This window comes from Podarcis muralis, chromosome 6, assembly GCF_964188315.1.
Source record: "Podarcis muralis chromosome 6, rPodMur119.hap1.1, whole genome shotgun sequence".
Classification (NCBI taxonomy): domain Eukaryota; kingdom Metazoa; phylum Chordata; class Lepidosauria; order Squamata; family Lacertidae; genus Podarcis; species Podarcis muralis.
In genome coordinates this window covers 89,456,554-89,468,704 of record NC_135660.1, presented here as the reverse complement: position 1 = coordinate 89,468,704, position 12,151 = coordinate 89,456,554, and the positions used below count along the sequence as shown (strand labels likewise).

General features: G+C 44.2%; 1 protein-coding gene across 2 annotated transcripts in view; it reads right to left on the bottom strand.

Moving 5' to 3' along the window:
- Nucleotides 1–297: 297 nt before the first annotated feature.
- VSTM4 (V-set and transmembrane domain containing 4) overlaps nucleotides 298–12,151 on the bottom strand; it is a 36,640-nt gene continuing 24,786 nt past the window's right edge. For both annotated transcript variants that reach the window (XM_028728893.2, XM_028728892.2), the window contains 2 exons: nucleotides 11,504–11,565; nucleotides 298–516 (listed from right to left, as the gene is read on the bottom strand). In XM_028728893.2, coding sequence (XP_028584726.2) covers nucleotides 391–516; nucleotides 11,504–11,565 — 188 coding nt within the window. In that variant the 3' untranslated portion in view covers nucleotides 298–390. The remainder of the gene's footprint in view (nucleotides 517–11,503; nucleotides 11,566–12,151) is intronic.

The window sequence follows — 12,151 nt, the reverse complement described above, 5'->3', positions numbered from 1 at the left end:
GGAACCCAAAGGAGCATGGATTGGAAAAGCATCCTTGGATTTCAAAGTTCTCTGGGACATCTTCCCACATCTAGAAAACTGAGAACTGTGGCTCAACTGCGAAGCTGGAGCTGCGTCTTAGCATGGGGTGCTTTTGTGGCTTACTCCCATCATCAAAAAAGAATCAAAATGCTATTTAACATTAAAAGTGGGTAAAGTAGAGGGTTCAGCACTCTCAGCTTCAAGCTTAAATGGGGCACCACATAGATTCTCAAGAATAATAAATCTAAAGACCTAATAAAAAAACCAAGACAGGAATGGAAGTAAAAAGAAAAGAAGAGAACGTTTTATCAATAAAGGACACAAAAAAGGAATTTAAATATGCCATCGAAAATAGGACCTGTCCTGGGTTTACATCTTGTTTTCTTCAAAGAGAATCTGAGCGTAAACAGTCATAGTAGGAATGCCTTGCGCTTCCTGGTGAGGTTTGATGAGTTCCAGTTCAGCATAGGTTAGATTCTCATCAGCGATTTTTGGCTGCAAAACACAATTGGAGAAGTGTGTCCATTCAGTTGAGTTGACTGGGTAATTTGGCAGTCTGCCTTTTAGCAAACATGCGACAGCAGTAAAATGAACAACGGCAGCAGCAAAATAAAACGATGGCCCAAAGCCAGGGCTTCCCCGGTTACATATAGAATCAGTTCCTCAAACATGAAGCAGAGGGTGGTATCCAACTGAGATTTATTTAGAGTAGACCCGTCGAAATTAACGGATCCAAGTTAGCCATGTCCATTAAGCTCAATGGGCTTACTCTGAGTATGACTAAATCAACAGCACGTGTTTACTCAGAAGTAAGTCCCACTGATTTAAATAGGACTTAACTCCCAAGGCCTGCAAGCTAAGATGTCTATTGTATAGGCAGAAATACAAAACATGACTTGTGTAGAAAATGTCCAATTAAAATTAGATATATAAAAAGGCAACAAGCAGCAGCAAACCCAAAGTAGAATTGCTTCTCCACCCTGGTCTTCAATATATAGCTCAACAGTGTTCTTCTGAATGCTCCCTGACCTATATTGAAACCTTCAGTACATAGTGCCTAGCACTCACCTAGAAGTCATGGTAACCTTACCGGGACATTCGCAGGAAAACCAAAATGCTTTACAAAGCTATTTTATTACCAACTGTACTGTACGTGTGCGAAACAGGAACCACTTATAAATGCCATCTCTAGCTCTTCGAAAGATTCTACCAACAATGTCTATATATATATATGGACCATAAAGACCATAAAGAAGGCTGATCGCCGAAGAATTGATGCTTTTGAATTATGGCGCTGGAGGAGACTCTTGAGAGTCCCATGGACTGCAAGAAGATCAAACCTCTCCATTCTGAAGGAAATCAGCCCTGAGTGCTCACTGGAAGGACAGATCCTGAATCTGAGGCTCCAATACTTTGGCCACCTCATGAGAAGAGAAGACTCCCTGGGAAAGACCCTGATGTTGGGAAAGATTGAGGGCACAAGGAGAAGGGGACGACAGAGGACGAGATGGTTGGACAGTGTTCTCGAAGCTACCAGCATGAGTTTGACCAAACTGCGGGAGGCAGTGGAAGACAGGAGTGCCTGGCATGCTCTGGTCCATGGGGTCACGAAGAGTCGGACACGACTAAACGACTAAACAACAACATATATATATATATATATATATATATATATATATATATATATATGGACAAAGATACAAACAGATAGAAGGAGCACCTATGGGATCACCCCTCTCACCGGTCATCGCAAACCTGTACATGGAACACTTTGAAACCAATGCTTTAGACAAGTCAGAACACAAACCCAAACTTTGGCTCAGATATGTTGACGACACCTTTGTAATTTGGCCACACGGGAAGGAAAAACTGGACAGCTTCCTCACACATCTCAACAGCCTACACCCCAAAATACAATTCACTATGGAAATAGAAGCCAACAACCAACTTCCCTTCCTTGACGTCCTAATCTACAAAAAACCTGATGGCTCCCTAGGACACACTATCTACCGGAAAAAAACACACACCAACCGCTACTTACATGCACAATCACACCACCACCCTGCACAAATAAACTCCGTAGCCAAGACTCTCATCTCCAGAACCAAACGCCTGGCTGACAAAGACCACTTGACAACTGAGTTACAGAATCTCTCAAATGTGTTAATTGCCAATGGATACCAGCAAAACAGGGTTACGAAGCTAATCCAAAAAGAAACACCCCCCAAAAACCAAGACACAGAAGAAAACAATGGCATGGCCCTCCTTCCTTATATCAAGGGCACTACAGATAAAATTAGCAAAATCCTCCATAAACACAATATCAAAACAGCCTTTTGCGCCAACCAAAAGATAGCCAATATCCTCAGAAACCCCAAGGATAAAATCCAGTTGGAAAACCAAGGGGTCTATGAAATACCCTGCAAAGTCTGCCCAGCCACGTACATTGGACAAACAAACAGACGAATAAATGCACGTATCGCAGAACACAAGAATGCCGTCAAAAAAGAAGAAAAAACCTCCTCTCTTTTCCAACACATGAAAGAAACAGGACACGAAATTAATTTTGCAGATTCCAAATTGCTCTCTAACATGGAACATCACCACAAGAGAATAATCATGGAAGCCATCGAGATAGAGAAACACCCTCACAACATGAACAAGCGTGACGACACATCCCGCTTGCCAGACATCTGGAAATTAGCCCTCCCCACAAAAACTGACACCAGATCCAGAGGCACACAGAACGCCATCACCAATCAACCACACCAGACCCAAACCCAGACCCTCTCCACAGATGAATTACAGATACCACCCAGTAGCCAAACCATGGTGGCACCTCCGGATGCTGCACCCCCCTGCAATCCCTACACAGATCTGGCTGGCACAGGCCACAAAACCACAGCTCGCCCCTATACACGAAGCCAAGCCAGAGCACAACTAAATGCAGTACAGCCATCTTCTCAGAAAAACTCTTCACAAAGTTCAAGAGGTCAAGACACAAAGGCTTTAACAACTAATCCACACCTAATGACCCACCTAAGTGGTACTCAAGATATCACTCAAGAAATCACTCAAGATATCCCTCAAGCAATTAAGGAACAAAAGAAGAAAAGGCACACTAGCCTGGGAACTTCCTCTCGGCCCAGAACATTGGAGGCTATACACCACACCTCCTCAACAGTATTTATAGGAACTCAAACATTGAGATCCTGCTCTGTTCCAGTAACAAGAAGCCGAAAGCACCAGCCTGAAGATGACGAGTGAGACCTCGTCGAAACGTCGCCTAGACACCCCAACTTTTACACGGGAAGACACCCGAGGACACCAAAACCTGCATTCCTATACCCGTGAAAATCTACGAAAGCAAATATCTCACCTCTACGGGGAGGAAACCTTCCAGCTGACAAGAACCTACGAGAAACTAGAAATCCGAAGAGCCACCATCTTATTTGATCTCTTGTTCCTACGCAACTGCCGAGACAACAACTTAATTCCCACATGCTTCCAACTTAAATTCCACTCTAAAACCCCAGCTACCGAAAGGATCCTGAAACGAACTGAACTATCCCTAATCAGAAACGAACTACACAAGAAAAGATACCTACTAAACCAAACCAACAAAGATCTGCTCACTCTTCACCTCAAACTCTGTAACAAAATCCACCCTGCACTCTGGGACAAATGCAAACAACTAGCCGTCTGGAGAGCTGAAACAGAGACCTCACATAAGACAGACACACACACCAACAAACTCCACAAACTAGAGAAACGCCAGAAGCCCAGCCACCCTCCACAACAACCCATGAAACAAACAGTACATAACATATCAAACAGGATCCTCACCTCAACTGAAACCAAAGTACTCTCCAAAGGTTTCAACTTTGCAGTCGCCCCGAGACGCATCCCCACGGAAAACATCATATGCGGAGTCGAAGCTAGCCTAACCAAAATCAACCCAGATGAAGCCAATAAAATCAGACTTGAAGTCACCAACATCCTCTGCTCCAGCAAACCACCCAGAAGCAATTTACACAAAGAAGAACAGAAAGCACTCACCAACCTGAGGAAAGACAACAACATAATCATTCTCCCAGCAGACAAAGGTAATGCCACTGTTGTGATGAACACATCGGACTACCAAGCAAAACTATCAAATCTACTCCAAGACCCTACCTACCAACCTATAAAAACAGATCCCACCACCTATCTGGAAAAAACCACCAAATCCAAAATAAAAGCCTCTCCTATCAGTGAAGAAATCCAGCTAAGAATCATCCCCAGAGAAAAATCATCCAGATGCCCCAAACTCTACGGCCTCCCCAAGATACACAAAGAGGGAACACCACTCAGACCAATAGTCAGCTCCATAGGCTCACCTCTACAAAATCTCGCTAAATTTCTCGCCAAGCAACTTCAGCCCTATGCAGAATCCATCTCTTCACACGTTCCAAACTCCTTCCAGTTCATAGAAACAATAAAGAAGCAAAACCTACATCCCAATGACCTACTTGTGAGCTTCGATGTTGTATCTCTCTTCACACAAGTGCCCATTAATGAAGCCTTGACAGCCATTCAAAACAAATACAATCCCCCCGAATACATCTTGGACCTGACCAACCACTGCCTAACCAACACGTACTTCATCCACAATGGACAAAGATACAAACAGATAGAAGGAGCACCTATGGGATCACCCCTCTCACCGGTCATCGCAAACCTGTACATGGAACACTTTGAAACCAATGCTTTAGACAAGTCAGAACACAAACCCAAACTTTGGCTCAGATATGTTGACGACACCTTTGTAATTTGGCCACACGGGAAGGAAAAACTGGACAGCTTCCTCACACATCTCAACAGCCTACACCCCAAAATACAATTCACTATGGAAATAGAAGCCAACAACCAACTTCCCTTCCTTGACGTCCTAATCTACAAAAAACCTGATGGCTCCCTAGGACACACTATCTACCGGAAAAAAACACACACCAACCGCTACTTACATGCACAATCACACCACCACCCTGCACAAATAAACTCCGTAGCCAAGACTCTCATCTCCAGAACCAAACGCCTGGCTGACAAAGACCACTTGACAACTGAGTTACAGAATCTCTCAAATGTGTTAATTGCCAATGGATACCAGCAAAACAGGGTTACGAAGCTAATCCAAAAAGAAACACCCCCCAAAAACCAAGACACAGAAGAAAACAATGGCATGGCCCTCCTTCCTTATATCAAGGGCACTACAGATAAAATTAGCAAAATCCTCCATAAACACAATATCAAAACTGCCTTTTGCGCCAACCAAAAGATAGCCAATATCCTCAGAAACCCCAAGGATAAAATCCAGTTGGAAAACCAAGGGGTCTATGAAATACCCTGCAAAGTCTGCCCAGCCACGTACATTGGACAAACAAACAGACGAATAAATGCACGTATCGCAGAACACAAGAATGCCGTCAAAAAAGAAGAAAAAACCTCCTCTCTTTTCCAACACATGAAAGAAACAGGACACGAAATTAATTTTGCAGATTCCAAATTGCTCTCTAACATGGAACATCACCACAAGAGAATAATCATGGAAGCCATCGAGATAGAGAAACACCCTCACAACATGAACAAGCGTGACGACACATCCCGCTTGCCAGACATCTGGAAATTAGCCCTCCCCACAAAAACTGACACCAGATCCAGAGGCACACAGAACGCCATCACCAATCAACCACACCAGACCCAAACCCAGACCCTCTCCACAGATGAATTACAGATACCACCCAGTAGCCAAACCATGGTGGCACCTCCGGATGCTGCACCCCCCTGCAATCCCTACACAGATCTGGCTGGCACAGGCCACAAAACCACAGCTCGCCCCTATACACGAAGCCAAGCCAGAGCACAACCAAATGCAGTACAGCCATCTTCTCAAAAAAACTCTTCACAAAGTTCAAGAGTTCAAGACACAAAGGCTTGAGAAACTAATCCACACCTAATGACCCACCTAAGTGGGATTCAGGATATCGCTCAAGAAATCACTCAAGATATCCCTCAAGTAATTAAGGAACAAAAGAAGAAAAGGCACACTAGCCTGGGAACCTCCTCTCTGCCCAAAACATTGGAGGCTATACACCACACCTTCAACAGTATTTATAGGAACTCAAACACTGAGATCCTGCTCTGTTCCAGTAACAAGAAGCCGAAAACACCAGCCTGAAGATGACGAGTGAGACCTCGTCGAAACGTCGCCTAGACACCCCAACTTTTACACGGGAAGACACCCGAGGACACCAAAACCTGCATTCCTGTACCCGTGAAAATCTACGAAAGCATATATATATATATATATATATATAATCACTTGGAAAGACAGGCAAACTAGATGTCAGTGTACTGGAAGATGCAATGATTCTTCAACATCAATTTTGTTAGACTAGTCATGTTGTTTGGATGTCCGATTATCATCTTACAAAGCAACCACTCTATTCCCAACTTAAGAATGGAAAGCGTAATGCTGGTGGTCAACAAAAGAGCTTTAAAGATGCTCTCAAGGCAAATTTATATTTTTTTTAGTATAAACACCGACAACTGGAAATCACTGGCCTGTGAGCGCTCCAACTGGAGAACAGCCTTTACCAAAAGCGCCATGGACTTTGAAGACACTTGAATCCAGGACGAAAGGGAGAAACGTGCCAAGAGGAAGGCACACTTGGCAAATCCTCACCGTGACCAACTCCCGCCCAGAAACCTATGTCCCCACTGTGGAAGGATTGGACTCCACAGTCACTTATGGACAAACTGTTAAGACCATATTCATGGAAGACAATCTGAGTTGGCTATGAGCGATCACAGAGGAGGAGGAGGAAGAGGAGGAGGAGGAAGAGGAGGAGGAGGAGGAAGAGGAAGAGAAAGAGGAAGAAGAAGAAGAAGAAGAAGAAGAAGAAGAAGAAGAAGGAGGAGGAGGAGGAGGAGGAGGAGGAGGAGGAGGAGGAGGTGGAGGTGGTGGTAAACCTAGAAACCAAGTAGATCAGGGAGGTTACATTGGAACTCTCTTCATTGACATGCGCTCTCTCTCTGTCTGTGCTGTGATATATATTAGAATTCAGCCATGTCAGTCTCCATTTGGAGGGTTCAAGTAGTCTACTGCAGATGGTAAAGGCTTTCCACTAGCCTCACATATGAGGAAAAGCATGACTGGATGAACTCTAGAGTTCGGTTTCAGGAGGCTAGGCCCATTTAGCCTTTGTGTTTTGCTCTCGTGGGCACCTTCCGTTCATGCCAAACCAACAGGCCCTTTTCTTCCCCTCCTTGGTTACATTTCTCATTCCAATTCCATCCCAAAACATCATGAATCCAAAAACGGCCCTGCAACACCCAGCTCATGTAAATTTTAGAGCTAAGATTTATGAAATCACATTGTCCAGGTGTATTATTATATTATCTGGAAATTGCATTGTTTTCTTGGGTAGATTATCTCTTTATTCCTACTTTATTCTATTAAGTTTGGATATGAAAAATAACACTCGATTCTTCCAATACGGGTCACTGGGCAGCACTGGCTGATGTGTTACTTTCATACATTTTTATGATGTTCCTATAGTAAACATAATTTAATAAAGCCAAAACACACTAAATAAATAATTGCATCTAGAAAAGCAATAAAAGCAAATAAAATTAGTACTTTCATAAGTGGAAAAGGTACTTCAATTACTGCTACAAGCAACGGCGCACCATAAAATGTGTAGAATAATTTCCCTTATGCATATTTCCAGTATGTAATAATTTGATTGAAAATATGAGGAAACACACAGGAGGTTCAAAATTGTGGAGCACATACAGTTTTCAACAAAGGATGTGTAATAACTGAGCATGGGAGATACAGCTTTATCATAGCCCCTTTCCCAGGCAAAAATCAGAGGAGGGGTATGTGCGCTGCCATTGTCTATCTTTAATTATATTTTGCCAAGTTTGCTTAGTTGGAAAGAGAGCTTTGAGCGGTGAAAGTTAAGATGAAACTTTCCCAGCGTGTAACCGCATAGGCTTCTCAGAACACCATTTTGACCTGGAACTTAGAGCAGCAACAGCTGAAACAAAAAGGGCCCCCAAACCCAACTGCTGGAGACAGCAGGGGGCCCTTCTGATTCCCCCCACCTCCCAAAAAAAAATCTATTCTCGATGCTTTAGAAAGCACTTGTGAAGTATATCATGGAAGAAAATATATTTGGGGCAGATATGTAGAGCCAGTGACATCATCTCTGCTAACGTCCATGCCCAGAAAATGCCATAAAATTGGAACAGATGTTGGGGTCAGCAAGGCAATCGGGAGAACGGCCCTTTTTAATAGACCTTCACTTGAAGGCCAACTGCAATTCACCATTGGCTCTTCTCTTCCTAATACTGTTTTGCCTTGGAAGTCAAACGGAATCCGTTCCGGAAGTCCATTTGACTTCCAAAACATCCGAAAACCAAAGCGCGGCTTCCGATTGGCCGCTGGAAGCTCCCGCAGCCAATCGAAAGCCCCGATGGACATCCGGCTTCCAAAAATAGCTCACAAACCGAAACAGTCACTTCCAGGTTTGCGACATTTGGGAGCCAAAACGTTTGAGAACTAAGCTGTTTGAAAACCAAGGTGCGACTGTACACAAACATGCTGGCGAATAGTTGTGGCAATCTTTGTTTCCCTTTCTGAAGCTGCTGGGTGGTGGTTAATAGTTTTCAGCATGTTTTTGCTGTTAATGGGGAAAGAGATGGGTACTTGACATGATTCGTATGCCAGGCAGTTTCCAGCAACAAGAGAAAAGATACTGCTGGCCTCTCATAACTTTTTCTCTGAATGGAGAAAAAGCAGGTTGGGAATAGCAGTTGTGAAAAAGCAAATGGCAAGGAAGGAGAGTGTTAACCAGCCCTCTCTGCTTAGTGTGGGTGATTTTAAGAGTCACCAAACACCTCTCCAAAGAGGGCCATCTGCAGTGCTACACACTAGATTCATTCACCCATCAACACCAAGATTCGTGATTCTGGTGGGGCAGTCCGTGTAGACTACATCAAACTCAATAGACCAATGGTCTGACTTATGCAACTTCATATGTTCCCAAACACTCCAAGGCTCCAGGCCCTGTGGAAGCACTCAAGGAAAGACTCACAAGGAGCAATGGGAAGGAGGAATCTGACACCATGACACTGTCATGGGCACCGCAAAGATCCCCAAACCGCACTGTACCAATTGGGAGCCCAGTTCTGATTCTGAGGCCACTATGAAACTCTGCAGAGTCCCAATGTGGTCAGTAGGGCTGGGCGATAAAGCAATATTTCACCCAAAATTCATATTGTGGTATTGATTTCATAATTTTGGACCTGTTGGAAAAACCGTGAAGCCAGCCAATGCCTCAACAAAGTTCCGTACTTATTTCAAACCTTGCGATATATCAGTAGAGTTAAAGCTATGGTTTTCCCAGTAGTGATGTATGGAAGTGAGAGCTGGACCATAAAGAAGGCTGATCGCCAAAGAATTGATGCTTTTGAATTATGGTGCTGGAGGAGACTCTTGAGAGTCCCATGGACTGCAAGAAGATCAAACCTCTCCATTCTGAAGGAAATCAGCCCTGAGTGCTCACTGGAAGGACAGGTCCTGAAGCTGAGGCTCCAATACTTTGGCCACCTCATGAGAAGGGAAGACTCCCTGGAAAAGACCCTGATGTTGGGAAAGATGGAGGGCACAAGGAGAAGGGGACAACAGAGGACGAGATGGTGGGACAGTGTTCTCAAAGCTACCAGCATGAGTCTGACCAAACTGTGGGAGGCAGTGGAAGACAGAAGTGCCTGGCGTGCTCTGGTCCATGGGGTCACGAAGAGTCGGACAAGACTGAACGACTAAACAACAACAACAACCTATCACGATGTTGTAAAGCAGGTATCACCCAGCCCTAGTGGTCAGTACTTTTCTTTCTGCCTCCAAATAATTGGGGGGAGCCATAGAAAATCACTTTTGTGGGAGCGAATCAGCCCCATGGGCCAGCAGTTGACCTCCTCTGCTGTAGTCTGTGGGACAGGTTAGGAAATGCCACTGTTGCCAATTGTACCTAGTTTGTTATTACATTTTGCAATGGGCAAAATAGAGGCATGTGCATTTGGTGGAGGCTATATGCATTTCCATTTTGTATATTTCCTTTTTTTTAAAAACGGAAGTATTAGCTATATATATCTGCAACTAAACAGCAAAAGTCATCTAGCACAATATCTGATGATGAGGATGATGATGATGATGATGATGATGATGATGATGATGATGATGATTATTATTATTATTATTATTATTATTATTATTATTATTATTATTATTATTATTATTATTAAAAATAGCCAATATATGTACTGCAATTCTCCATTACCATTTTTGTATTAGGGAAAACTGTACAAATTGGGGGGTTGGGTGGGGTGGGAGAAGTGTCATCTGTAAAAACTGTGTGAGTGTGTTTGTGGGCGGGTGGGTTAAACTCCCTATATCTAAAGTGCTCCTCTACTTTTTACCAAAACTAACAGGCATGAAATCTGATCCTGGATCACTGCAAGCTTGTCAGCTTCAGAACCAAGCCTTCCCTGCTATTTTAGGCAGACCCAGAATTTATTTTGGAAAGGGAGAAGTTTAAAAAGTGCTTACACACACAGTCTGGCAGAAGGATACATTCAAGTTACACATACAGAATCCTTGCCAGCTGTGCTAGCAGCTGTTGAGAGGGGGAGCTGAATTTCGCCCTCCCTGCTCTACATCTCCTTGCCTTGCTAAACAGCTGATGGGCACCATTCTGTAACTTCTCAGAGGTTTCAAGTGAATAGGAGGTCTTTAAAAAGTGGGTACTAGGGCATTTTTCATGGGACACAAATGAAGGAGCCCACCTGATATCTAATCAATGGTCTGAAGGTAAAGGTAAAGGACTCCTGACGGTTAAGTCCAGTCGCGGACGACTCTGGGGTTGCGGCGCTCATCTCGCTTTATTGGCCGAGGGAGCCAGCGTACAGCTTCTGGGTCATGTGGCCAGCATGACTAAGCCGCTTCTGGCGAACCAGAGCAGCACATGGAAACACCGTTTACCTTCCCGCAGGAGCGGTACCTATTTATCTACTTGCACTTTGACGTGCTTTCGAACTGCTAGGTTGGCAGGAGCAGGGACTGAGCAACGGGAGCTCACCCCGTCGCAGGGATTAGAACTGCCAACCTTCTGATCGGCAAGTCCTAGGCTCTGTGGTTTAACCCACAGTGCCTCCCACGTGAATAGGAGGTCTTTAAAAAAATGGGTACTAAGGCATTTTTCCTGGGCCACAAATGAAGGCGCCCACCTGATATCTAATCTATGGTCTACCTTCCAGCTAAAATGAGCTATGCACCTAGAAGGTACAATCAAAACTTGTCACTATAGTTGGGAGGGAATCCTATCCACACAACAACCTGGGTGAAAGTGAGAATTGGATATGCCTTTGTACTTACCAGAAGGACTTTCCTTTGTGGTTTCAGAAGCTTGGGCTTGGGGAAAGAGGTGGATATTGGTGCTGTAAAGGTAAGAACAGAACGGCAGGAATTACTCCTTATTTCTGCAAACTGGGTTCCTTCTAGGACATGCAGAAACACTCCTAAGCTTTGACTCAGGGCAAACCTGCCAAAATAATGGAAAAGCAAGGCAAACGGCACTCCAGATGCAACAGTTTGCGCACAGGAATGCACTGCCTTGCCTAGCAATCCGCACCATCTGCTCAAAAAAGCAGGGTTTTCCAACCACAGCCTTGTGGTCAAACAGAGTGCAATGTTCACACAAAGAACCAAAAGTCCGTATTAAAAACAAACAAACCCATAGCTTTAAAGAGCTAAAAGAAACAGTGGCACCCTGAAAATCAAGGCACAGGCACCCTGATTGATCCAGGAACCACCTTCAAACCAAAGCTTCCATCCTCCAGGCCATGGGTTTGAGCCCCATGTTGGACAAAAGATTCCTGCATTGGAGGGGGTTGGACTAGATGATCCTTGTGCTCCCACATAGATTCAAGATGATTCTATGTTGAGCATCCCACGCCGATTGAGGAATTCCCTGCAGAAGCACTTGCACAACCAATATCCCGTCCTCATCCAGTTACCACTTGG